This window comes from Phalacrocorax carbo, chromosome 18 (genome assembly GCF_963921805.1).
Source record: "Phalacrocorax carbo chromosome 18, bPhaCar2.1, whole genome shotgun sequence".
Classification (NCBI taxonomy): Eukaryota; Metazoa; Chordata; class Aves; order Suliformes; family Phalacrocoracidae; genus Phalacrocorax; species Phalacrocorax carbo.
In genome coordinates this window covers 11,574,449-11,602,349 of record NC_087530.1, presented here as the reverse complement: position 1 = coordinate 11,602,349, position 27,901 = coordinate 11,574,449, and the positions used below count along the sequence as shown (strand labels likewise).

Sequence of the window (27,901 nt, the reverse complement as noted above, 5' to 3'; positions counted from 1 at the left end):
TAAAATGCCATCTATTTTATTGGTTAATTATATACAGGAGATTCTGATATTCACAGTAACATTAAACAAGTTACCTCCACAAAGAGAAAGGGTAAAAACAAAAATGACAGTCCACTGTAAACAAAACTAGAAACCCTGCTGGATTTGGTGGGACTGGGTCCAGACAAAATGAAAAGGCACTCGAAGACAACCAACAAAAGCCAGCTGATGAACACACCCCAGATACTTTGTGTGCGTCTTCCAGGATGACAATCCAGAGGCACAGCGGGGCAGACTGAACATCGTGGTACAAAGACAGACGCAGGACATCATATTTCAAGCATGCTACACCTGTCCTGACATACAAGTTCAATTGACTCAAGTCTCGTAATAGAGTCCTCACCTCCCTCCAAACACTACTTAATGCGAATTTAGTGTTATCAGGAGAACTTTAAATACAGCCAGTAGAAAGGCTGGGACTGCACCAAAAGCAGGCAGTTGAAGTCATCAGTAGGGAGGCCAGGTTTTGCCCGGACTCTGGCAAAGCAAACAGCGACCTGGGCCGAGAACATGGCAGCTAGTGGCACCTGGTGGGCCAGGGGGAGGCTGGCGCACAGGGAGGGGGGTGGCTTCTCTGGATTGTCAACACTGAATCAAAAGAAAGCACAGCCAAAGCTGGCTGGGAGACACGGACTGTCAACATCCCCTCCTCAGTTGTGCCTCTCTGTATCAGTGAGCTCAAAAGAAGAGAGGACACAGCCCTCCATCTTTTCCCTTAACCACCTTCCCCGCAGACCTTCCCTTGTGCACCTCTCCCCAGAGCCCAGCCTGGGCTCCCATTTCTAACACGGGTACTGCCCAATGCTCCGTCATTCTTACAGGTTCCAGAAGGCAGCTGGGGTGCTTGCTAGACACCTGGGAGACTCCCGCCTGGGTTCCGGCTCCCCGGGTGACCCCCACGAGGTCAGCCTCGCTTCCCCCTGCACCCTGGAGAAAGCCGTGCGGCCTCTCCTGTGTGAGCGTGGGCAGATGAGCCTCTGAAGACAGAGGTACTCATCCTTGGGGTGGGGAGGATGGGGGACATGACACAATTTCAAGGGCACAGATGCTACACATAGAATGAGGCAGAAAAGCTAATGAGAACTGAATTTATATTGTAAAAGCCACAGCTATTGCCTGATCTCCAAGTCATTCATCTCTGACCACTTCAATCAGAGAATTCAAGTCTGGTCACCTGAATACAATGAAAGGTGGCTAAAAGGTGACAGCAAGAAGATCAGGCCAAGCAGAGGTTCTATTTCAGAGGAAGACACAGCAAGAGGTATACGAAGTAACTAGTGACACCAGACAAACCACTCATGTCTATACCCTGTAATGAGACATCTCTGCAACGGCAACAACTCAACCTCATTCAAGAGAAACCGATCAGAGCCATGTTGGCAACATCAGCTCCGAACTCCTTCCTGGATCAAGCCCCTGCAGCATAAAGCTCCCAAAACATAAACCACCATCTCCAGCACTTAACTGCTTCAATGTTCTCTGACAAGCACTACAATTTCCTCACAGCTCTCACGCAGGGATCGGAAGGGTCAGTTTTCTGCTCTCACAGAGAGGCATGATTGCTTAGAGGGCACAGATGCTTTTTACCTTCATGATAAATGCAGAGAGGGCATCAGCATGTCCTTCTGCAGTTTGCTACTGACATAACTCCCTTCAAAGACCAGACTGGCACAGAGCTTTCCGCATCTCTCATCAGGTGGTGGCTAGAATCTTTCTATGAATATAACTTTGCTTCATTCATCCAGGCGCAAGTTTGCTACAGAAAGAAGCTCTTTAGAAACCTGAGCCCGCTTTTAGCTCACGTCCTTTTATTCTCTATTTGCACTGTCCAAAGAAAACAGCGTATCCAAATAAATACCTGGCATCAGCCTGGGCCGGTTGACTTTCATGGTGCAGTTCAAGATCCTGGCAGCAGCAGTAACAGATTTCCCGCTGCCTTTCAAAGAGGGTGGTAGGGCAAGGATGGGCTCTGTACTGGTGTAGTAGCATCAGCACAGTGAAGAACACACATACACAGGGATAGGTCTCACCCTGTAAGGCTTACAGGCTAAAGAAACGCAATTCCTCTTCACAGATCAGCCTTCCTTACATAGCTACGGCTAACAAAGCGACTAGCAGCACCTCTGGAGAAAAAACTGCTACTGCATGTGCCCAGGTACTTTCATCTCAAAGGGTTTCCCTGTTCTCACGGCACATCCCAGACATCAGTCCCAGCCTGAAAGTGGCACCTGTTTTTCAGTGCCCTTCTGAAAATCCCACCGCCTTCCCTTTCAGCCAGTTACTGGCACAGATGGGGCGTCCTGAGTAGAATGAAGACTCCAGCTTTGCACCATACTCTGTACAACATTCCCTACAGCGCTAAACCAAAACTGCTCCCTAGAAAACCCAAAGCATGTTCTGGGCATCGTGCATGCAGTAAGGTGGTTTTACCTGTGTCACAGCCTGTCTTGCCTGTGAAATGTGTAGCAGTCACATCACTGAACAGGAAGTTCTTTACTGTGCTACAACATTTGTCCACCACTGGCACTGATAACTCTTGCACCTCCAAGCTAACATAGTCACGGCATGATTATTAAGACAAAGAGGAATCATTTGGGCCAGGAATACTTTTTAAATCAGCCCAAGCTGCTCCAAATTTCACCTGAGAAGAGACTGAAGACTGCTGTGGTCCTGTCTTTTCTTTCTTCCCTTCCCTAAGTCTCTCCTTTACAGGAACACAGTTGTTTTACTTCCTTCATCTCAGTCAAGGAATGCCCTCTTCAGAAAATTTAACCTTTAGTGTCATGAAATCATTATGTAGCTCGTGCGTCCTTTACAAATTAGTTTTAGTAAACAGAAAGTCTAGCTCTAGATCCATCCAAGTGCAATTCAACATGAAATAAATGCGGGGTTCAATGCTTTATTTAAACTTTTTTTGCCCTGTAAATACATAATTCTTGCCCTGTGTCTACTCTGTATGTTTTCATGATTGGGAAGTGAAAGCAGCCAAACCCAAATGTTATCACTTGAAGCTGAGTAAAGCTGCAGGATACATCCTAAGATTAATAACACTCATCATACTCTGGTGGGCTTGGAGGACAGACTCATCTAGACGTCCCTGACGCATGAGTCACATGCTTGTGTCAAAATACTGCCTTGCCAGGGCACACCTGAGTGTGTCTGATGTGCAGCTCCAAGTCTTCCTCAGAGGCTGAGTCCTTCTGCAACAGAAAGTGTCATTGGCCCCAATCGCCACAATGCCAGGGAGCTCTCCTCCCCTGGCATTATGTATGTATTGAAGAAAAGTAAAATTAAAATAGCCATTTGCAAATGTGAGCTCCATTGGCAACTTTGATCTTCACCTACAGTTCATAAAACCCTCATAGATGAGCTTTTAAATTTAAAAATAAGATGCTTTGTTTTCTTTTTTAAGAAATAATTTCTACATTTCTGTCAACCAACTAATTTCAATCACAGCATAATCTAAGAATAAAGCAAATCCTAGCCAAGAATGGCTACCGCAGGACCCTCAAGAGTCAACCCTGCTGCCAGCCTGCAGCAAGGGGGAGCAAGCATACCCCAGCTCCTCGTGTCCCTGCACCCCAGCTAGGAACTTGTGGTGAACCACAGTTGATTTTCTCTGTATAGTTTCTCTTTCAGCTTAGGAATGATTCAGTCCTCGTAATGGCTGCACTTCAAGAGAACAGTGGGGTGGAGAGGCTTCTGGGCAGCATCCAGTGTTAATGGCAGTGCTCCGTGATATCCACAACAACTGCTTTTTTCCAGCTGAAGAAGAAATAGCCCATCCCTGCCCCTGCCGCCACAGCTATGCAGAGGTATCCGTTGTACGTCATGAAGATCAGCATGAGGAAGTAACTGACCACGACTTGAATGATGTGCAGTACAGTCTGCAGGAGGTGAGAGAAGCTCAGCATCTGCTGTCTGAGAACACAAAACCCACAGAACAGTCAGCATCCATGAGAGACAGGCGGGAAAGTGCACATCCCCGAAGACAAAACTCTGCTCTTAGGCTGACAGGATGCCAAGGTGGACACGAAATGGCAGAGAAGATAACAAAGCGGGCTGGACCTATACTTCTGCATACATCTGTCACTTGTAACTGTGGTTTTCCCCACAGAGCTGACTAATAACAAAGCAAGCATGGTACTTGCTGGAAGGACAAAACTTTTAGCTGAGACACAGACTTCTACAAGCTTATTTTACTGCCACATTTAATAAGCAGAATGGCTTCTTTTTTGAGTACAGGCTTCGACCACCTGTTAACAGAAGGATCCTAAGTCTTTTCTGTCAGGGTCCCTGGCTGTAAGACCCAAATTCTGTTCCTGGGAACTCCCCAAATGTATTTGTTACTGCTCTGGAAAAAAAGCAAGCTTATCTGACTCCTTGCTGCTTTCCTCCTTTTCTCCCCCACCCTAAAGGGTGACCAAGTGACTCAAGCACAGCATCCTCCAGTGTCCCAATCTGGAGTCAATATACTTTGCAGAAAGTAATACTGGCTGCATAAAGTTTTTCCCGTCCCAGTTTTTGCCTTTGTCAGCTGCTGAAGAAAACTGTCTTAGAATGAAGTTAAATTCTTACCCAACGGTTTTGTGCGTCTCCATCAAGATAGTGCCATTGGGACCTGGCACTGGCATGGAGTTGTAGCGAATGCTGACTTGGGATTTACGGAGCAGACACTCTCGAGCGATCTTAAGGCCTTCATAAAACATGGCCAGGAAGAAGACGGCCACAAAAGCACCAGCCATTTCTGACAAAAGAGGAAACATTATTCTAGCTGTGCAACAAAAGACATTTGCTTCAAAACATGTCAGAAGAGAGCTGGTGTGATTCAACAGCCGTGTCACACTGCACAGGCTATGGCAGGGCACTGCGCGCACGCACACACAGACGGTAAATGTGAATTTAATCCATACGCTAATTGGAATTTTGGCCATGAAGTGAAACCAGCAATCACTTTTGCTGGTCAGACCAGTCAAATTCTTGAACTATGCAAACATCTTTCTTTTTCTTTCACCCCACAGATGCCATTTAAAACAGACTCAAAGCAGTGTGCCAGCATATTTTTGGCATAAATAGCAAGGTAATTCCTGAAACACTCATTAATTGCAAACTTTTTGTTTGGACTGGACGAGACAGTTTTACTAACCTCCAGGAGTGTTGATTGTAAGGCCAGAAAACAGCAATGGCACATTCTCATAGGTGAACTGGAAAGTCATTGCCTGCCCAAAACAAAGAACATCAAGATGAGCCTGAACAGCTCATCCTGAGACGGAGCTCACAACAAGATTTAGCAAAGGGTTTTGTATTATGACAAGAACTTAGATCATTTCGGCTGGTTGCCAGATAGACACATAGAAACTCTTCAGTAAATCTAGTGTAACACACACGAGTGAGACGTGGCTAAAGATGCTCCAAGTTCCAGTTCTAGCGGGCAGCTCTTTTAGGCAGTGGCCCTGGGCAGAAGGCACTGTCCTTCGCAGTACCTGCAACAGAAAAGTGCCTTCTCCTTGCTCTTGGAGCTCCTTTTCTCCTCAGCATCAGCAGCAGTCAAGGATTGGGGATGTCTCTGTGGAGCTCATGGACTGGGGTACAGGGCACTTGATTCTTCCCACCTGGGCCTCGTATGAGCTCACACGAATAAAGTGTTGTATAGCTGAATCCTCTGGTCCCATCCTGCACCGTGCCAGCAGGCTCATCTCCCTACAGAGCTTAACATCTTCTGGGAAATAGAGGCCTAAATACACGTACAACAAGGAGTATTATATATAAAGCAGGACCACAGCTTCCCCTGCATGGAAATAAGGGGTCCTGAACCTGCAGAGTGAATGCTGTGAGAAGGGGGCACATCAATGATCCCCCAGCCAGCTGGAGTTCATATAAATCTTCCCATGCAGGTAAATACATTGCAGTTTAGCATGTCCTGACCACAGCTGCATACAATGCTTTCACATGTAAAGTACTCAATAAGCTAGAAGAACTTCTCTTCGAAATCCCCTCATTGCTTAATTAAGTTTATTTGCTGAAGATCAGAGTTATGATTAATTTCAGCATCCATAAGAATCAGCAGAGACATTCATTATCCCCAGAACAGAATTTACTATGAAACACCTTTTAGAGAGTACTTTAATTTCTTTAATGAATGTAACATTTTCATATTTAAAACAAAAACCACACAAAACAAAGAGCGTTGCAGTCTAGTTCCATAAACCACAGCTGAAACACAGCCTGTTCCTTGGTGCAAGCGAGGAATGGGAATATGCATACATTAAAACACGTTCATTCTATAATCTAAGATGCTGTACCTATTTACTTCCTTCCTGACAGTTTTATGTGCAATGCCAATTCAAAATCTCGTGCAATTAATCACAATTTTCAGTTGCAGGGTAAGGCAGGGTCCTGTAACTATTCATTGAAGATAAGAGCACTTGACACCAGTAAAGAAACAGCACGTATATGGAAAGTAACAGATCAGAGGAAGCCAATATTTAGCTGTTAGATTATATGAAGAGCTTCACAAGGACATCAGTGACCATGTTGGAGTGCAAGTTCCATCAGCACTGCTGGGCTTTGTATTGGCCATGCTCACAAAGGGAAGGCTGTTCTAGTCCTGTCTTCTCCTGCTGTGATACTGTTTGCAATATAAGTAGAAGCAGCGATTCCCGATTCCTTCTTTGGGGCACATAGCTGGCCAGCAAACTGTAACTGAAGGCTTGCAGAATATGAGTATATTCTCATTTGAAATGGAGATGCACGCTCTCTCCCCTCCTTTCAAAGTTTAACCACGAAGAGTCATGTTTTAATAATCTGAAGCTCTATCCAGAAGTATTCAGAAGAGAGAGAAAAAGCTGGAAAAGTCCCTAGAACTGGCTACACACAAACACAGACCCTACAGTCATCTCCACGGAAACTCCAGCCAGGATCCCTGCAAAGCTTCAGTGATGCCAGCATGCACATGTCTGAACTTGTTTAATTCAAAGTTAGCTAGAGCAGCGGGATTTAGGACCAACACAGTCTTAATGCCAATGTGGCAAAAAGCCCTGGTAGCACTTCACTCCCCAAACCGAGTGCGTACTTAAAGTTCAGAAGCAAAAGGGCACAGAGGTTGGTCGCCTGCAGGTCAGCACAATCCACCACACTAGTGTGCAGTCCTTTTGGTGCTGGCTAACGCTTTTTCTAACACTAACAGCCTGGAGAACTCCATTCATCTCCATTTCTTGCAGGAAAATGCTTACTTTGCATTTCTGCCTTTAGCTGGCTAGAGAGCAGACACCAGGCTGGCTACTAGAAAGAGCATTTTGCCAGAAAAGAGCACTTTGCCAAAGGACCTCCAGCTCTCAAATACATTTCCTGATGCAGATCACCTCGTGCCACTCCTTCATTCCAGAAGAGCCACAGTAGGGTCTGAGTTTTACCTGGATTGATTCATGCTTTCCAAAGCTAAGTTTAATTTCCAATTCTCAAGAGCACAGTCTTTAAGATGACAAGTTACACTGAACCACAGACAAGGAAAAGCTCTCTGGTTAATTATGACTTTTCCACTTACCATCATCATCATGTCAGATCCATGACCATGTCCTGGGACTGCCGCTGAGTGGTGATGCTCAGGAGGATGCGTGGCTGGCATCATGGAGCTGTTCATGTGGTGGTTGTGAGACATCTTTACAACAGAGATATTCAAAAAGGCACGTAGAAAAGTGGGACCCTAGAAAACAAAAAAGAAATATAATAAGAAGCTCTTTTCTAAACAGAATATGGTTTCTATTATAGGATACTGCTACTGCAAGAGAAAATACTCCAAGCCACTGAGAACTACTGCCTCTGGATAAACTTCTGGAGCATCCTCATTGTCCTGCACTCTGACTTCAGAGAACACACAACAAAGCAAGCAGGGCAATTTCAGGAGGTGTGTCCCTCTGAGCTTTACATCATCGTATTGCTGCACCACCCTAAATATTCTTGCCAGAAAGGCAGCCTAATCTGATTGAAGTAGCACATGGGGACAAGTACTCAGCATAAAGGAACACTTCTTATCTGTAAGAGGAAAAAACCCAAGTCTCTTCTCAATTGCAGTCATGCAAGAGGCAAAGATATCTCAAGCCCCATTTTAAATTGCATATACTAAAGGATCAGAGTACAATATTTCTCTTAATTGACAGTTATGCATTTTATTGGGAACATGTTTAACGAAGAAATTACGTTAGGTGGTATAAGACCTATTACCAGGCACAGGGCTGCAATAGCCACAGGCAATCCAACTTCATTTCCATGAACTTTACATTGTCACATCTCCCCTCTAATCACATTACACACAATGAGAGAAACACTCAAAAGGCTGCCAGTCCAAATCCCTAATCTGGTTACTGCAAATCAGGTATGTCTGGACACACTCCGTTAAAAATAAAAATACACCTCGTGGTTAGACGTGGACATGGCTTCTGCACTCTGCACCCCAGCCCACCTTGCGATGGAACCTGGGACAAGTTCTGGTGTGAAATGAGAAGCCACTGGATGGAAACGGCAACAGGAGAGAAAACCTGGGAATACCAGTCAGTCCTGAAATTACAGCATCTGTCAGCATGACAGAGCCAGGCAAAGACAACCCTAGGACAGTCCAAGTGAGATACCACTAAAGCCAAGTAAGTACCGACACTGCTGTACTAGACCCTGTCTGGAATACTGTGCACCTTCCTGGTCTAGTTCAGCACTCAGGTAAAACCAAGTGAACTAAAAAGCAAAGTACAGACACTTTATCAAATTAAAGTTTAAAAAAAAAATTAGAGGAGACCTACTTCCTTTCAGATAGATCATCAGGAGTGCTTACAACTGGGAAAAAAAGAGCCTTTTAAGCTAAAAGACAACATAGCGCTTGAACAGATAGGTATGAATATATTTAGATTGGAAAGGGGAAATAAAACTTTAGAAGAACTTTCTAAACTGAAAGCAGCGCTAGCAAACAAAACCCCAAATAGCAACCAGCTGATGGTGGAGCTGGTTCAGTTTGTGAGAGTGACCTCATGGCACAGCCGTGCAGGAATCACCAGCGGCCCGGAACACAACCACCACTGACTGCAGCCTCACAGAGCGTTTGAGATCAGGCATGATCTCAAAAGGCTTCGGAGCTAAATTAAAAAAAGCAATAGGAGAAGTTAAAGGTTTGGGGAAGATAAGGAAACTAAGTCAGCAGTGCTGGGGAGGAACTCCAGAGAAAGAATTAATACACCCTGCAAACACTGAAATTAAATAATGCATGTAAGCACCTGTATGCACCCAGGTCAGCTGGTTTAAGCTACACCGGCAATGCACAGCTTGGGTATGTTCTGCATCTCCGCACAGGTGAAGTTTGTAGCCAATCTCTTATTGTGTTAAGACAACTTCACAATAACTCCCCTGGAAAGTTAACCTGTAATATAATCTAATGGCACTGGCTAAAAGCAGAATGTATTCCTTGTCCATATTTCTGCTAATATTTTTAGCTCACGCTGTCCCCGGTTTGTGCTTAAATATTTAAAGTCCAGAAAAACAGCTCAGAAAAATGTTCTGGGGAGGAAAAAAAGAGAGACACTAATGCAAGAAGCAGCTCACCTGGCACAGAAAAGCATTACCAAAAGATACCTGCAGAACAAATGGTGTGATGCTCATATAGCATAGCTTTGAAGATTATAATGTTCCAGAGACGAAATGGTCAAGCGCTAGAACTGAAGTCCCAAAATACAAACACTTGGGAAAAGAATCTTCTGCCAAGACACACAAACTTCAAATCATCTTTTGCAGCAGGGAAGGAAGAACAGCCAGAGTGCTTTACACCATGGGATCAAAGATAAGCATGCTGCAAGAGGAAAGAAGGAACCTAAGAACTTCTCCCTCTCCTTCAGCTGAAATCTTGTCTCCTCCCTCTTCTTCTTTCAGCTGAGTGATTCATTGCTTTTGCTTTGGATACAACATTCTTGCTAGTGACGACTGTCTAATTGGATTATTTATTCACTTTAGGATTTCATGCTCCCACCAAACTCTGCAGGTTCCAATGCGCTCCACAAAAACTCTGACTGTTTACCAGATTAAAAACTCCCTTCGTGGTTGTGTACAACTTCTCACTAATTTACCACCACTGATCTTCAGAAAGGGAGAAACGGGATGTGTTCTCTAGATACTTACAGCGTATTAACAAACAACAAGGTCAAGTATTCACAACTGGCTGCATGGGCAGGGTCTTGGTACAGGTTACAAAAAGCATGCTTGGGGTAGATCGTATAGTTCCTTCCCACCTGGCTATACTAGTGCTCCAACACCAAATCCAGCCCCCTACTGCAGTTACCCAACACTGAAAGACATTTTATGAGATCCTGAAAAGGATGGACTATCAGGTAGCATAAGAGGAAATAACCTAGCTGAGCCACTACAGTTGTCTTTTGTGTTACTAAAGGTAACCAACATGTGGATCAATATTTGTTTAAAGATAAATCACTTCCAGTGGAACACCCCAGTACAGTCCCTCTCTGAGTTACAGCTTACCTGTGCCTTGGAGTAAAAAAACAGTATCTAGGGTGGCAGCAGCCACAGGTTAATGGCTCTGTAATATTTCAAGCTGCAAATCTCTGCTTTGCTTGCACAGGCTCCTAAGAGACAAGCCAACTGACATGGAGCTGTGTATATCACAAAAAGAAGGGCGCTGTTTTTAACAAGTCTGACTCAATACCTGGAGGAAAAAAACCCACGCGCATAAGTTTCTATTATGGAAAATTCTTTAAATAGGTTTAGTCTTGAACAAACCCAGCACTTCAGCAGCAGGTATTTTTGTCTGAATGGGTGACTTGATCTCTTGACTGCTGCCTGCTCCACGTGTTTGCAAAGAGAGAAATAGAGGCACTGGAGTGGATTCCTGAGCATGCCCTGGAGAGGGGATCTGGAACAGACTGTGGTTGCAGTAGGATCAGCTATTTCAAAGCATTTGCACACCTGAAGGGCACAGATCTCATGCTGCACCTGCTTCCATGCTGCAGTGTTACCAGGATTTTTTTGTACTCTGCAGTAACCTACCACATAAGAAAACAAAGAGGGTGGGACAGGAGTGAGGAATGAGGAAATTCTCTCCAGGGCTTCTTTCCTTCCCTCTCAGTGCTGTCACACCTGATCAGAGGAGCCACAGCCTCCATTACATGACCCTTCAGATTCTTCAGGAAAACAGCAAAACTCAGAGCTACACACAGGACTTCTCATACTTTAAGCCATCATCTTGGAGCAGGACCGACCTCAGCACATAGGTAGGCTCTGTTCAGATAGAGGTTTTTACCCCTCTGCCACAATGCTACCCTGGCAGCAGCTCAGCAAACCAAGCTGGTTCAGGGAGATGTGCAGCCAGGAGCACGATCTGACAACGACAGACTCTTAGCCCAAGTTCAGCATTAGGACTTAAATGTTCACCATCCACCAACATCTAACCAGTGCTGTCTCATCTCACACGTACAAGGAAGCCACGTTCACAACTCCAGGGCACAGAGAAGGGGAGGAAAGGCAAATATCTTATGCCAGTGCACAACAGAAACAACGGGCAAACGAGCTGGACCTGGTGAGACACCAAACACAAAGCAGCCTTCTCAGGCAGGTCTCAGCCATAAGATGGCTGCCATTACACATAACCTCCACCACAGTTTCCCAATCTATTGCTTCTGCCTTGTTAATCCAGAATCCTGCCACTCCACAGTAAATCACAGAGTTTCTCCTGTGGCAAGCAGCCTCCCAGACACCCAAGGGAGATACACCTTTTAATGCAGAAGAAACACAGGACAGGCACAAACAGGACAGACTATGGGAAGGATCTGCAAAGCTCCCAGAAAGTACTTTACAAATCAGCTTGGTCTGAAACACAGTGTGCAAACAGAGCTTCCGTACAGTCACATTCAAAGGAATGAAGCCCCTTTCCAAATCAGAAGTCTAACAGGATTAACAACAGAGCCCTAAATCAATGCCCAGCAAAGCAGCAAACTCTTCCCTTCAAAACAGTGCCTCATCTTTCCTGTGCCAGTTCTGAAAAAGCAAGAAACAGAAATAATTCCACTGGCTCTGCCCAAAAGGACTGAAGCCTTAAAAGACACCTCTTCAGTCTGCTTTACACTAGTTACTTGTTCAACAGAGATGGCGCTTGCTGCAGTGGCTCAGCGTGCAGCAGCAGCAGGCACACCAGGCACACCGACAGGGCTGGCTCCCACACAGAAGCCTCCAGGCTTATGTCTCAACTCAGCTGGAGTGATTCTTACCTAGGGTCTCTCCACCAACGCTTTTGGTAGCCAGAACAGGGTCAGAAGGTCCCTTTCTCCTCCTGAAGGAGTGAAAAAGACCTGGTAAGATTTACTGAGAATTAAAATGAAAACTCCTGAGAGAAATCCAAGGGAAAAGGATTAAAAATAGCAAGTTGGAAAGGCAAAGATCCCTTGCTTGCATATCACGTATGTCTCAGTCCTGCATGATGCAAAGGAATGCTACATATAAAACACGTAAGTAATGGAAAAGGCAACCAGAAGTTATCGGTGCTCTACTTACAGCAGTTTAGCTGGCAGACTATTTGAGTTCCACTGGCTCTCAGCTTGTGGTCTCAAGCCCAATCCTTTTTTTTTTTAAAGTGCTGTAAATGGAGGTGGGAGGGGAGGCAGGGAGTCTGCAGACACTACAGCACTGTTCACTGGCTCTAACCGTGCTCTCCACTGAATGGTCTGAGCTAGTCATTATGAGACTTAAGCACTGCTTCTAGTTTCCTGGCAAACCTGACAACTTTAACTGCTTCCTTTCCAAATGGGTGGACTTGCCATGACTGCTCCAGGATCCCAGGCTTAGCTCCAGAGCTGCCTAAAAGCACAGCTGAGGGACAGGCCAATTCTACCTGTTCATACTGTCTGAGTATCCAGCGACAGCAGCCAGCGCCCTCTTGGGTCAAGCTACATAGACACACTTAAAAGATTGGAAACAAACAGATCATTCTTCAGTAATGTAATATAGTGTGTTTTGCAGACACACACTGCTGTTTTCCTATGCCAAAATTCCCCTGGGAGCTCTCCCCAGCAGCTTCAGCAGCCCCAGGCTGGAACTCAAGACACACAGGAGGAACTGTGAGGTGCCCAGCACACCTCTTAATCGCACACCTGTTCTTCCCTTGCACAACTCCTGAAGAACGAGCTCTTAGTGATATATTAAGAAGTTAAGGGATGTTTGCAAGGTCACAGCAGAACTGTGTAGCTTGGCATGGTACTGCATCACCACCTCAGAGTCCCAACCAAAAGCTTTTACCAGAAGTTTAAGGCTTCCTAAAAGCTCAACATACTAGAGGGGGGGTTCAGAAAAAGAGCAGAAAGAAAGGGGAATAACTTGGGAGAGGAGCTCTGATATATTTTGAGGGTTAGGTTGTCAGACCTAACAGGTTGTCAGGTTAGTCTGTACTGCCTGGGTTTTGTCCATGACCAGAGAAGCTTGCAAACCAATTCAAGGCACATCAGTGGAGTCAAGCAGAAAAACACACAGTGAGAAAGGGCACGTTTTCCCTCCCCACCTGTAAGCTGAAGGGATGCAGCTGAGCTACTTAAACGGATGGATTTCAGAAGCTTTTGAAGGAAGACAGGTACTTTGGAGGATATCCAGCTTGAGATGCCAGAGGGTGGAGTGCAGGGAGTGAAGAACAACAGGCAAAAAAAGAGCTGAGCAGGACTACAGAAAACATCTTGTGTTCAGCTTCGAAAGGGGACAATGTCTGGGCAGACTGTGACATGCAGAGATGAAAGCAGTCAGCAGGGACATTAGAAGGGAGATGCAGCCAAGCTGGCAGCATGTAGAGACCAGCTCTTTGGCAGCTATCGTACACAATACAAGCAGAAGAATGGACTTTTAAAAATAACCTGTTAGTTTTTCATGAGGGAAGAAAGCCACACAGGAGAACTGATCCTTGTCATCACCTCCCCCAAGGATCCTGGGCTGGAACCATTACAGCACAGTCACAGATGCTGAAGGTGACAGCAGAGAATACGGCATATCAAAAATGCTCCGTTGTTCACGAGCCATGCCCACAACTGATGGTATCTGCCCAGGCTGAGATAGGCCCTTTCTCAGCATGATCCTGACAAACCCCAGAGGCTGGATATGGGGAGAGCATGGAGCAAAACCTCATGCCACCCACACAGGGAGGTTTGCAGGTGAAGGATTAAGCCAGAGTTCAGTTCAGGTTCTCTGCAGCACAGCCAGACCACAAGGCTAGGGGCAGTAATCATGCTCTGAGAGTACATGCCCCTTCCTCGGTGCCCAGTGTAACTCACGGGGGTCTGTGGGTCTTTGCAAAGATCACAAGAGAGCCCTGCCAAGCAGAGTCATTTTGCTGTTTCCTCACACTTATCTGAGCTGCAAATCTCTATTCTTCAGGGCTCCTGGCTGCCACTGTTTGCTTATTTTATTCTTACTGAATCCTTGTGTTTCTTTCCCACGTTCCACACTTGTACCAATACACATTTGTCCCTCTCATTATAGGGCTGCTCTGTCCCCGGGAGACAGGCTGCACCCCCCAAACGTAACCATTGCAGAGCACTCATGGACAGAAGGGGGAGAAAAAGCGGTCCAATTTCAGACTATGGATTCCAGGTAAGATGCTGGCTTACACAGGCTTCCTGGAGCTGCACAACGTTATCTGGCAGCTTGGCACAGTTATATACATTAATCAACTTTTAATTAAAATTAAGATTAAAGTAAGTTGATTAAGTTTCAGCATCAGTTCAACCCTTAAGGTCCTGTCCTTTGCTTTGATTCAAAGCAACACTCGGCTATACAACTAAGGCAAGGCTGGTCACATTCACTTAGCACAACCCCCATTACTAGAGGATGGGCCAGAGCTCTTCCTCTCAGCATGGCTACAATCACGTCCCTTTGATGGAGTTTATTTTTACAGCAAACTTATCTGGTCACCTTCTGTTAGAGACCCTAATGATCATTCCTAATCTTCCAGCTTCTGCAGACTCCTCAGGAAATCTTTAAATCTTTGAACAAGAGCAAAAGAACAACTAAGGACAGACTGTTCTTCACAGGACAATGCACCGAACTTCATGAAGCGGAGCATCATGCCAGCCCATGTCATTGTTAATGGGCCCCACAAAGTGAAAGGCAGCAGAAAACAATCCTGCAGAGCAGAAAACCTAGAACGGCAAGACTGGTAACATCGGAGGAAAGGCTGAGAAATGCTGGCAAGAAACGTGTACGGATGGAGAAAATAATGGTGAGTTAGGTAGGCTGAGCAACAGACAGACTCCCCTCTGGACAAGCTTTTTGCTCAGCCATACTGCAGCTGCAGGAGATGAAAAAGCTATAAATGAAGGATACCCCTGAGAAGCATAAGAGGTCTGTGACAGTGTTTTCATGGCTGTAACCCCATTTCTGCTAGAGAAGTCTGATGCTTACAGCCCAGGTTCAAACACCTCTGCTTGTGCTGGCCACCTCTCAATCCCTGCCTCCGCAAAGCAGGTAAGATTACTTTCACAATGGCCACACTGACATTTAGCAAGAGGTGACAGAAGCAATACCATCACTCCTTGGTTTGTCTCTTTTTCTCACAAATTCTAGGTCAGCAGTGCAGGGGGGACTACATCAGCTCAGGAATCAGTAGGAGCTCTCCTCACCTACAACAGAATCCTGGACACATGCCCACAAAGTGAACATTAAGTCTTCTTTTGAAAGAAGAACTCCAATCTTAGAGACCTATCCATGCCTCCAACTGTTGAGCCAAATCTTGGGGTCGCCACCTACACTTGCTCTCCAGGCTGCCCCACTCTTGGCAGGACAGGAGACAATAACACCACCACTTCAGCACAGCAGCAACAAGCTGCTTCTTACCATCCCCTATACAGTGCTAAAAATGAAAACGTTTTTGAAGGTGTGCAATGGGCCTTTGGGCTCAGGATACAGCAGTGGGTACATCCAACTAGATCATTTTCATGCCGTTGCAAATACGACACAGTCCTTGCCCTGACAAATGCAAAACGGTAGGAAGGGCATGATACCAGGAATGACACTGGAATGGGATCTGGCAGCTCCCGTGAACACCATAGGCTACAGGCTTGCAAAATGCAGCCCAGCACTTGTCTGTTTTGCAGACATTGCTGAGAGCACATCTCTCACAGAAGCGTAGCTCAAGGGAGTTATTTTTGGGTGTTAGACAGATGTTGAAAGCTGTCACGGGGCTGAGGACAGTTTGTGCATGACTCTTATCCACACAACGGACAGCCAGGCAGGACACAGCAAACAAGCTCTGGAGAAACAGATGTCAGAAATTACATGAACTGAAATATTCTACCACACCATCAATAACTTGCTACCATCCTGATAAAACAGGAGTACTTTCAACCCAAGTGAGCCCAAATTAACCTAAGACCCCAGTGGGACACTTTCAAAGGATCTGAGCATATTCCACCCTTGGCTGTCTTTGACAACCCCAGCTGGAGGGACTATTATAAGCTGAGCAAATCAGAAGTGCAGTTCATGGAACAAAGCACAGCTCACTTGGCCCAGAGCCTTCCACCCGCTGACCAGAAGCAGGAGGCCAGGAACAGGCATGTCAACCACAAGTTGTTTTTTTTTACTGCTAACGAACACCAATAAACATTATAGTCAGTATCTGGAAAGGTGAGATGCTATATCAGCAGACAGTGAACTCGAATGGTGACAAAGGTGATACCAATTAAGAGACAATTAGGATCTCTTCAGTAGTTCAAACTTTGCCTCTTCATCTCTGAGTGTCACAAAACTTTTTCACATTACTGCTCCAGCTCCAACAAAAAAGCACCCACCTCCAGCCAGCTCTTCTCGCTGGGCACAGAAACCAAGGACAAAGCCAGAGAAGATCAGTTCTGCAGCAGGCCTTGCACTCAGGAGGAGCGACTTGCCATGTTCAAGCCCATCACAAGCACAATTTTTTCTGTTCTGTACATGTGCAGTATTTCCCCCCCTCCCTGTTTTCGCTTCTTCCACCACTAGCCTTTCAGATCCTACATTTGCTCTGCACTGTTTATTGTCCTCCTTTCTGTCAGGCCGGAGGAGGCAGTCGTCCTCCTTTTCTGACACCCAAGAGGACAGAAGTTTCTGGAGAGCAGCAGGTCTGAGGCAACTTAGAACATGCAAGACCTAAGGAGTGAATGCCAGTCCCACAGCTCCCAAAGCAGAGAAATACAAAAGCCGACTCAAGCACTCATCTGGAGAGAAAAGCATGGCATTAGAGATGCCAGAACTGACAGACGATGCTACCTTAAAATTTCTTTATAAAACATCCAGGCCAAAGGGCTCCACCAAAAGCATGTCAGACACTAAAAATCCTTATAGCCAACGCCAGCATGAATTCAGAGCTAGTACTAACAAGTTTCCATCAAAGGCAATTCCCAGGAGGCATCTCCAGAAGCACCTCTTCAGCATTCCCTATGTATGTCAAAGACTTCTGAAGCAATTATCCCAGGACTGCAGTCTGGCAGCCCACTTTATCATAGCTTCATCTCTCTTCCCTAGATCATCAAGGGTATGGAACAGTGACACAGGAATACATAGCCGTGCCACAAAACTCCACAGAATTCAGCATCCAGGGAGGATTAACCTGAAGGCCTCCCCTTCCACTCAGGGACCATGCCGTGTTTAGGCAGAGATAAGGAAGAATGGTTTAAATCCCAGTGGCTCAACAGGCCAGAATAGCTGAGCACAGCCCGCTTACCGTGCACGACGTTCGGTCCAAAATCACATGAGGACCCTCTCACTAAAAAATGCTTACCACTCACTTGTCAGCTGAAAAGCTGCCTAACCCTCCTTCTTACAGTGGAGAGAAACGGGACAGCAGTGGGGAAGAAGAGACAGAAAAGAAGTGCAATGTGACCCGTATTTTCAAAGATTACACAACTTCTTGAATAAATAGGTACTTCCTTATCCTCCGTGGCAGTTTCTGCAAAGACGTTACACAACTGAGCACTGGAATGGTGACAGGGAGATGTGATCCATATGGCCAGAGAGCAGGAAACAGCCTGATGCCTTACTGAATGCTGAGGAACAAGTGGGACAGAGTCCTGAGCCTTGCAATACTCTTCCAAAAAATTTTAATCTAAAAAAAATTAGCATTTGGAACTGTATCTTAGACAACTGCTGCTTCCTTAGAAAACCCAGGCCTAGTGAAGAATTTATCTTCCTATTTTATGTGCCCTAATCAAGAACAGCTTCTAGCATGCATTCTTCTACCTAAAACAGACTTTTTTTAAATGAAGGGAAAACTTAAATCTAAAAATGAAAAAAAAAAAAACAGACAACCCCTTTCTGTGCACAAGATTGGCCATCATGCTCACTAATTCATCACACAGATTCCTCCAGGTTCACGCCACCCGCACCATTGGTATGTATGAAAAGGAGCCCACCTGTCTCGCACAAGAAGGGTGTGTCTGTCCAGAGCGTAAGGGGTTATATCATTGTTTGTGACCATTCAGTGGCCACATGGAGAAGCAATCAATCTATAAGAAACGCTAGATATGTCAGGATGTGAGACAGGGTACGCCTTGCAGGTTAACACCTGATAAACCATTGCTACATGGTTTGCTGAAGGGGGGAGGACACACACCAGGCTAAACAGTATAAACAGCTCTGACCAGATTTCTTTAAAATGATGCCTTCTAGCCTCAAACCCTGTGTAAGACTAAAATCATCTCAGGAGACATAAAATGAAACCAGGAGTCAGCGAGTGCGTTCTCAAGTAAGCAAGCAAAAGTTTCCTCAGCTGCAAACATGCGATGTGACTCAATGTGCCCTAAAACTGCATTGCCTGGCCTTTAATACAGGTGCAAGATTACAGATGCTATCTAGCAACATAAATACCTTTGTCTCATGTAGATACAACTAATGCTGAGGTTAATAAAATGGATGGCATCAGTTTATTACAGGCCTCGTAAAACACAGCTTGAAGTCCATCAATACAGGTGATCCTGAAGACTCATAGAAGATTCCCAGATCGTTACCCTGCTTGCCCTTGTTCCACATGTCACCGCAGGAGGACCTGTGGTTAAGATCCGCAGTCACAGAACCGCTGAGGTTTAGGAGAACTCCTGAGATCATCTAGTCCAACCTCCCTGCTCAAGCAGGCTCAGCTGGAGCAGGCTGCCCAGTCAGCACCCTATTACACCTTGAGCATGACAGCTGCACATGTAGTTTGATGACATGTACACATCAAGGACTTATCAGTTCTTGCAGAGATGGTGAGGAGCTGCTCTGTGCCCCAGACAGCAAGGCCATCCTTTATGGACCCAAATACAGATCCTGTAATTGAACTAAAAAGCTCCTGATCTTGAACATCCCACAAACCCTTTGGTGAGAAATCTTCCCTCCAGTGAACCCAGGCAATGCCTGAGGCACTGCAGCACAGTGGTAACAGAGATAGTTTTAAGTTAATGGGTCAGCTGATAACAACCTAGCCACTTACACAAACCTGCACATGTGGAAAATAAGCTTATTTTTCCCCTCTGGCTGTTTTTCAACATCATAACCAGACTTAGCCCAGAAAAAGCAACATTTGTACAAGTTCTGAACTGGCTTTCAGGAATGTTTTGAGAATCTGGACAAGAAGAAAAACACCCTTCAAAACTCCCCGTTAATTATGTTTTAGGAATCCATTCCACACATATGATATGAGACATGTTGGTTTAAGCAATTCATTTGTGTTTTTCCCTGTCCACTACTGCCACACACGACAGAGAAACACCTTCACTGTGCATTAGCTTCCACCCCATGTGAAAGCTTCCTTCAGTAAAAACCCCAGGAGTACATTTCACTCCTTTCTTTTCATATTTAAGTAGCTGTTTGTCTACAATTACTCCTTAGATGCATGTCCATGTGCAGATGCAGCATTTTAGGGTGGCCACTCAACCATACACCTTCCCTAGAGCTGTCACATTCCAGCCTGTGCCAGGCGTTGCCGCAATAGCCACGCGTTGTTGATGTCAGCTCTTACAGGAGTATGCTGGGACTTCCAACTCCTACACTGGTGTGTCAGGGTCACCTTTTAAACCTAGGCTTTTCACTAAAGACCTAAGAGTTCGCAAGACTGACTTTTAGAAAAATACTTACATTCTGCCTCCTTGCAGAAGGGAAACAAATGCGTGTTCATTTCACTCTGCATCACCATCTATGATTCTTCCTCAAAACAAAAGCTGGTTCTACCACAGCCAAGAATCAAATTCTTTTGTGCTTCAATTTTTTCAAAACACCTGTTGTTTTGAGAAGCCTGAAGCTGTTTCTGAGCAAAATGCAAAGTATAACATAGGTCATCGTCAGCAAAATCCATTCCACTGTGTTTTTAATTAAGCCCAGGAAGTCAATCTCAGTTTCAGCAGATGGGTAAGACCAAAACGTACATCACCAGAGGCACTTTCCTACTCTTGCTCTGTGATCTTGGGTAACAGCAAGAGGATGGTACATGTGACATATAAATAGCTTCCAGGTAGTAATGCAAATACTTGTAAGAGTTTGGAGAACAAATCCATAGCCCTAGTCCATAGAACAGAGCACTGCTACATTTTTCACTTTTGGAAACGCAGAAATAAAATCCCACCTTCGCTCTTTGTCAACTCAGCAAGGTGGAAGATCTCCTGTGATATCAAGAGGGAAAGGGCAATCAAATGAAGCCATTCGCTGCGAAGGAGCTTGCCTTTGGAAGTGCCTTGGCCTCATGACAGTCTTGTGACAGGACTACCCCTAGGGCATGGAAAGCTAGAACAAATCGCGACCAACGAATTTTTTATTTTAGTTACGAGTGACAATAAACCACTCTGAGAAAAAGCTTCAAACATGGCCTTTTTCATCTAGTGTTCAAACCCTCAGAGTGCCACAGAGCTGTTAAACCAAAGCAGAAATGATTCAGAGCTCAAAAAAAGCTGAGTACTTACTATTCCAGAGACAGGTTTTCCATCTACTGCCTCCAGGAGAGCAGTCTTCTCCAAACAGGCAACAAGTCTGAGATGGATCAAAGTTTCTAAACTTTCAGATAATGCTGACAAGCAGAATGCATATCATTATCTATATCAAAGGCTAATCATTAACTACTGCTCTGATTTATCTATGATCACTTTTACTCCGCTTTAAGCCTATTTATTGCCTGACCTGCAGCCTCTTTCAAACCAGACTCATTCCCTGTTAGTGGGAAATATCCGTACTCAGCTTCTCCCAGCTGTGCAAAACAGGGGTGAGGGCAGAAGCAGCAGGGATTTCTGCTACATTCTGCTCAGGGCAAAACCATTCCTCGCAAAATATTGACAATCCCTATTGTTACAGCCAAAGATTTCATATGACCCAAGATAAATATTTACTGCTTGGACTATGCTGCCCACCAAAGGCATAAGCCAATCACGTTAGGACCAGACCAAGGACTGGGATGCTCACATAAAGCTCCACGTAACAGCGAAAGTAACTCCTGAGTCTTCGTCACGAGATCTTTGCAAAAATGCAGAGATTTTAGAACTCCCTGGCCAAATTAAACATCTTGCAGAGATGACTTTCAAACACATTACACAAAGCACATTTCAAAACATTAATTTCTGTCAGAGAAATTAGCATTTTGCTTGCTTTTGAATATTGTAACAAAGCAGGCTCAGCTTCCTTTAGTATCTACCCCATAACGAAGAAATTAGACATTTTTCAAGCTACAGGCCAGTTTTTAGGATCTTGGGGGAGTGGTAAAAAATGGCAAGGCAGTTATATCATAAACTGTGCAGAAATTCTTTAACAATGTGTACAAGACAAATAGTGACAGGGTAGCTGCCTCTCTGATCGGAAAGCTGGTGTCAGCAATTGCTATGGAAGAAAAAATGTGACAAAGGAGAAGTAGTGCAGGAAGTATAGCTGCACTGTGCTCTGCAACACAAGTACCCATATTGCAGGGGCAGTGCTTTCAAGCAAGATCAAAAGCAAGAGTGCACAAAAAGCGATCAACTGACAAGCAGTGCACATGATCCTACTATGGTGAGGTACTGGAGGGTTTTACGTGAGGAATTCAGCAAATTAAGAAACGTCATGCTACTGTGAAAATGTTTTTTAAACTGGTGTGTCTTACCAAAGAAGCAAAACGGTCAGAATAAAGCATATTAGGCTTTACTATCCATATAGCAGGACATCTTACAGCCAAGGGCACTACCCTGTGTTTATGCCTTGTATGAAGGGAGCAGCACAAAAATGGCTTTACAAGTACAGCCAAACCTGTAGCAGGATCATGAGGGCAGCTATAAAACTTCCAACCATCTTTCTTTTGAATTGTTTAGGCTTCAGTTCGACAGTACCTGTAACATTTGCCTCCAGCATCTTTCAGTCTCACCTGACACCACCTTAAACACTAAGGTTCAATACATCTTTGTGAGATAATGTCTTAACCGAAGTCAGGCCAACGGTAACTTGTATAAAACTCTTCTGGCGAAGAACCCAGAAATCATGACTCAATCCCTTGTCAAATCGATTCAACCTGGAGCTCAGACAAAACAAGGGAACCATAAAAAAGGCACCCTAGAAAACCAGACCAACACTGTGGGTCGCATTTCACTTCCACAGTATTCCAAGGCTGGGTGTGTTCCTCATGAGCTTGAGCTTCTACTTCCCTTATCACTTTGATGTACAAGAACTGACTTACCATGTCGGAAACGCACATGGTATCTCGCTGCTCTCCCACGGAGCACTACACTGACAGCAGCCACTGTGGTCACTTCCTGAGGACTGGAGAAAAATGAACTGGGATCGCCTGCCTGCTGGGAGCGTTGGCTTTTGAGTCTGTTCCACACTTGTTAGTGTTTTTATTTCCCAAGTAAAGGATGCAAGCTTGAAAATGCAGTCAAGCTGTGACAATATGTCATAAAGTCTCTTTAGTACAACACCTTTCAGAGCAGAAAAAGGTAACTCAGGCAGTAACTGATTAACTGCATCCCTGGTGCAGCCTCTGTCCAGACACAACATGGAGGAACCCAGCCAGGAGCTTCAGGAAGCTGCCTGGAGCTGCCGAGCTGCACAGCGCACTGAGGCCAGGTGCTCAGCCCGCACCGGGATGGCACAGAGCAGCTCCCGCTTCCCCATACAGAGCACATTCACATTTGAAAGGAATCGGACAAGGAGCAGGTTGGGTCACAGGGACAAGATCTCCATCAGGAGGCTGAAGCCATATACCTTTCAAACAGCGGCTTGTCCAAGCTCGCACAGGAACAGGCTAGCCAGTTGGCTAACAAGCATTAGCTTGTAAGCTCAGAAGTGCACTGCGTCTTGGAGGTGGCCTGAAAGTGCTTCTTAATCCTACAAATCCAAGTCCAATTAAATTATCTCTAACATGAGAAAAAGCCTGAAACTGTATTTCCCACACACACTTCTTCCCCCAAGAAGAGATGCATTAATTGTTTAAAAAAGAAAAAAACCCAAGACTGTCAGGATTTCTCTTATCCAGGTTAGCCAAAAGATCAGCTAAATATGTCACAAAGCTCATAGTCCAAGCTCATGTACTTCACCAGAGGAATGAGATTTGAATCCTTGATAACTGATGAGCATGTGTGGGAAAAGAAGGCTTTGTAAGCGAAGCAGCATTCACAAAGTCTCAGGAGAGAGCTTGATGCGCTTGCTGTTGGTTTCATAGCAGAACAGCTGTTCTTTTCCTAGTTTTCTCCCAGCTTCTCAGGTTTGATATCAGGATGTGCTGAGCATCCAGTGAGAACAGAAGGTGTTCAATCACTTAAAACAGTTTGGCCTGTGATCTAGAGCTATCATGGTCTGCTATATTAATTTAGAGAAACGTTAGAGTGAACCGATTATATGCACGTACAACTTTTTAAACAGATTATAAATGACATTCACATCTGTGGTACGATGACTGCAGGATTTTCTAACACTATATATGTGCAGAGTGAAAGAGCAAAAAGAAAATTTTAAAATACTTTCCACACAAGCAATTGTTCTAGCTAGCAATTACAGGTGCTCAAGTGCCACTGGAAACCAAGAAGACCCTTGCAGATATGAACTAGTGAAACAGAAGGAAGAAACAACATGTAAATGCTACATCGGGAAGATGACATCGAAGACTCTAGAAACAGAGAAAGAGGACAAAAAGGAGGTATTTCATCACAGTCTCCTACTTCCAGATTGGCTTCTAAACCAGAAAAGTCTATTTCCAACAAATGACAGGTTTTAAAAAAGTTAATTTGTAGTGCAGCAAAATAGGAGTTTAATTTGTTTACAATAACTAGTCCCATTATTCTCTGCATTAGCATATTCCAGCTTTCAGCTGAAAAGAAAAGGTTAATGAAAAAATCATTGGTCTCAAGTCCCCTGGCACTTGATTGGGAACATTTCCAGAAAATTAGATTGAAACAAAAGGCAATGGAGTAAATTAACTAAGATTGGATTTACCAGACAAAAGCAACGTAAACTAGATTGAGTCTTTTTCATCCTTCCCTAAGAAAAAATTGCCAAGACTCCCGGTGATTTCCTGGCAGCCTTCTGGAGACGCTCACGCTGGCAGTCTGTTTCAGCTCAACTTCACAAAATTCTGATGCAAATTACTGCTAACTTTCAGGGTGACCTTCAGTCAACGGTGGAGAAGGCAGGTCTGCAGAGGCATGAAATGCTCCCGTTGGGTAGAGGGGTCTTTATAGCAAACACAGAAACCAAAATGGAAAGGAAAGGAAAAAACACTGCACTTCAGTTCAAAGAACAAAAAGTTCTGTCTCCTCTCTGACCTAATGTCTGATTGGAAATCTAGACAGCTGAAAGGAAGCCCCTTAGGACCCTGGCTCAAAACTCACCGTGTGAATACAGTAGATCTTCTCATCCATCTTTACTAGAAGACTGTTACAGGTTACTATACTCAACACCTTCTCAAGGATTAAGCTTTTGTTCAGGGATAGAGTGTCTCACTAATCCAAAACTTGAAGTTACACCATAAAGGGTAAGTGAGAAACGAATCCTCACAAACCTCTTCTAAAAGGAAAAAAAAGAAAACACAAACCTTCCTGCCCTCGCACCACTGCAAGTCAGAGGAAGCGCCAGGGCATATACCTTTAAAAGAAAAAAGCAAACATGCAAAAGTGCCTTGGAAAGTTTATTTAATTCTTCCTCTCTACTGGGAAAAATTATTCTAATTCTCAGCCTAGTTAAAAAGCTGCTCTAGATTAGAAATCTGATACAAAATTAAAATAATTCTCTGTAACTTCCAACAAGCAGAAAAAATCTCAGTAGAACACAGCCATACAAAATTTCTCAGTTCTCAGGATGAAGTTGTGTGGGACCCTGCAACTCCTGCTAGTTTTCTTATTTTCAATCCTTTCTTTTTTTTTTTTCTTTTCTTTTGGTGTGGGGGGGGGAGTAGAAGAAGAAAACACTTGCATCCTGTAAAAATTTTTGTGTTTGTAGCAAAAAGCATCACTTCAATTTTGTATTGTGCATCAGGGCAGTCACAGTCAGCTTCACCAACACGTCCACGGCTACGAAGCCAACGTGCCTTTAAATAGCAATATTTACACGTTATTTCCAGTGCCCCCTTTTTAAGGATGGGGAAAAAAAATGCATAATCCAAAGCTTGATGAAAGCCTCAGGAAATATTACATCATAAGTTATATTAATTGGGACCATTAAACTGAAAGCTAATTTACCCTATAAGATCACATATAGTTTCTCATTAAAAATACTGCAAAAAGTTTATTTGCTTCAGGCTTAAGCAGAGGCAAGTTAAGATCAAACAGATTTAAAGTAAATTTAATAAATACTTGCGAAGAGAGTTTAATCTACCTTTGCACAAAATGCCATACTATTAAGCGTTCTGAAGCTTGGCATTTGAGCACCAACAGGATAAACTGATCTACGACTGTGAAGTCATGTGAAGCCATGAGTCCACTGCAAACTCCCACGTAGAACAGGGCTACAAACAAAGCTTAAATAAAAAAAAAACCCGAGAAGCAGCTAAGACAGGGCTTCGATGTGATGCTTGCCGTAGTACTGCAGTACCTACTCCGACCAGCCACCTACACACTTCAGTGACACTAAAGATGAATCCCAGTATGGAAAGCATGTCAGGTTCTCAGCTAAGAGGTTGTACGCAGGACAGGAATCCTTGATTGCACCCGACTGTTGTGTTTCTCCTTCCAACAGTCCAAGTTAAACTTTGTACCAAAACAAAGAATAAGTTTGGTACAGACGTAACATTACCTGTAGCCAAAAAAAAAACACCCTAAATTCAAGTGGAACACTAGGACTTAGCCACATAGGTCTTCACTGTTTAAAAAATACACCTTGAGTCCTAACTTGATAGAGCTATAGAAAGGGGCAAAGCAACAAACTATCTCTTAATCTAAGGAACACAGGAACCACGCCTCCTATTTGAAGGTTGTGTCCACCTTCCATATCAACATAGGAACTATCTGCTCCCATTAGGAATTTACAACAAATTATTGTATAACCATCATGTGTGTGCATTTTTGTGTTTTTTGTATTTGTTTTTTTTTTTTTAACAGAAATGAGGCTTTTGACCCTTTGGAAGTTTAATTCTAAAATAATCACACAACCTGCAATGAAAAAGCTACTTAATACTTCCCCATGCCTTTTTCCTTTAGAAGTTAAACCAGTGACATCCCAACCATGCTGTATTCTCATTGCAATAAACCCCCCAAATTACTGCAAACGCAGCGCTCCAACAGCCCTGGCAATTTGTGCCTAGACTCAGACATCCTAAGAATAACTATTATTACAAATTTCCAACAAGAGCCAGAAAACATCCAAAGCCAGGAAATTATTCAGCCCATGTTGCCATTTAGCTCTCCCCCGCATTCAGTTTTGCTGCATTTCAACATCATCTGTTTCTGAAGTGCTGAACTTGAAGACAAGGAGGTGGAGCTCCCAAAGCACCTAGAGATACCAGCTTTTGAAGAGGGGAAAAAAACACAAACCACCAACCAAAGAGGCACACTTCTCAAGCTACAAGGCAAAGGTGGAAAATCGCTTAAGGAGGGCCAGCTCAGGTGTTTTTAAAACCAAGGAGCTATTCTGACGCTCAGAGGAAGGTGTATTACACAGCAGTTGCCACCCCTCGGCAACTTAGAAGGATGAGAACCAAAGCACTGCAGCGGTCGTGAGCGGCGTGTGCCCAAGCCCCGCGTGCCCAGAGCCTACCGCAGATCCGCAGGGCCGCTCCCGAGCCGCACCAGCAGAGCAACGACGGCGTCCTTTGGCAGAGCCAAACCGTCCCCCGGAGCCAGGCCGGTCCCCGGGGCTCGGGCAGAGCCAAACAGTCCCCTGGAGCCAGGCCGGTCACCGGAGCCCCGGGGCTCGGGCAGAACCAAACCGTCCCCCGGAACCAGGCCGGACCCCGGGGCCCGGGGCGGACCGGTGGGATGCGCTCACAGCAAGGAGCCGCTCCGGGGCCCGGCTGTCACCTTGGGAGCAAAGGCCGGCAGCTCCGCTGGGAGCCTCTCCCCGCGCCCCGGGACCCGCTCGGGAGGCACTTCCCGCTCGGCCGCCGGGCTCCCCCCGCACCTCAGCGGCGCCGGCCAGCGCTGCCGGGGCCGCCGCTGCCCGAGGTGGCGGGCCGGCCCGGGGCTGCCCCTCAGGCGCCCCCGACGGCCCCCGCCCCTCCCGGCCCAACCCCGCCGAGGCCCCGCGTCCCGCCAAGGGCGCCCGGGGGCGGTGGCCGCGCGCGCCCCCTCAGGCGGCGGCAGCGGGATGGGGGGAGGGGGTGCGGGGGGCGGCGGGGTACGAGGCCACCCCGGCCACAGCACGTCACTCACCGCGCGACCGCCACAAGTCCACGAGTCCACGGCTCCTCTGTCCCGCCAGCCCCACCCCCTCCGACGTGCCCGCTAGGCCCCGCCCCTCCGAC

General features: G+C 45.3%; 1 protein-coding gene across 9 annotated transcripts; it reads right to left on the bottom strand.

The window, feature by feature from the left end:
• On the bottom strand, positions 1–27,892 carry SLC31A1 (solute carrier family 31 member 1). Of its 9 annotated transcripts, none has more exons than XM_064469202.1 (6): positions 27,810–27,840; positions 12,291–12,352; positions 7,583–7,741; positions 5,186–5,258; positions 4,618–4,786; positions 1–3,960 (listed from the first exon to the last, which is right to left on the bottom strand). In XM_064469202.1, the coding sequence occupies exons 3-6, from the start codon at positions 7,694–7,696 to the stop codon at positions 3,759–3,761; spliced, it is 558 nt and encodes a 185-aa protein (XP_064325272.1). In that variant the 5' UTR covers positions 7,697–7,741; positions 12,291–12,352; positions 27,810–27,840; the 3' UTR covers positions 1–3,758. The 9 variants fall into 9 exon arrangements, with proteins under 9 accessions (XP_064325272.1, XP_064325271.1, XP_064325278.1 ...); XM_064469201.1 differs by lacking the exon at positions 27,810–27,840 and adding an exon at positions 27,196–27,313; XM_064469208.1 differs by lacking the exons at positions 12,291–12,352; positions 27,810–27,840 and adding exons at positions 25,040–25,089; positions 27,196–27,307.
• Positions 27,893–27,901: the final 9 nt, after the last annotated feature.

Coding starts and splice junctions, on each gene's coding strand:
- SLC31A1 (XM_064469203.1), bottom strand. CDS start 7,696: ATGTCTCACAACCACCACATGAACAGCTCCATGATGCCAGCCACGCAT. Junction 5,259..7,582: donor GATCTGACATGATGATGATG/GTAAGTGGAAAA, acceptor TGTTTTGGGCAG/GCAATGACTTTCCAGTTCAC. Junction 3,961..4,617: donor GAGACGCACAAAACCGTTGG/GTAAGAATTTAA, acceptor TTGTGTTCTCAG/ACAGCAGATGCTGAGCTTCT.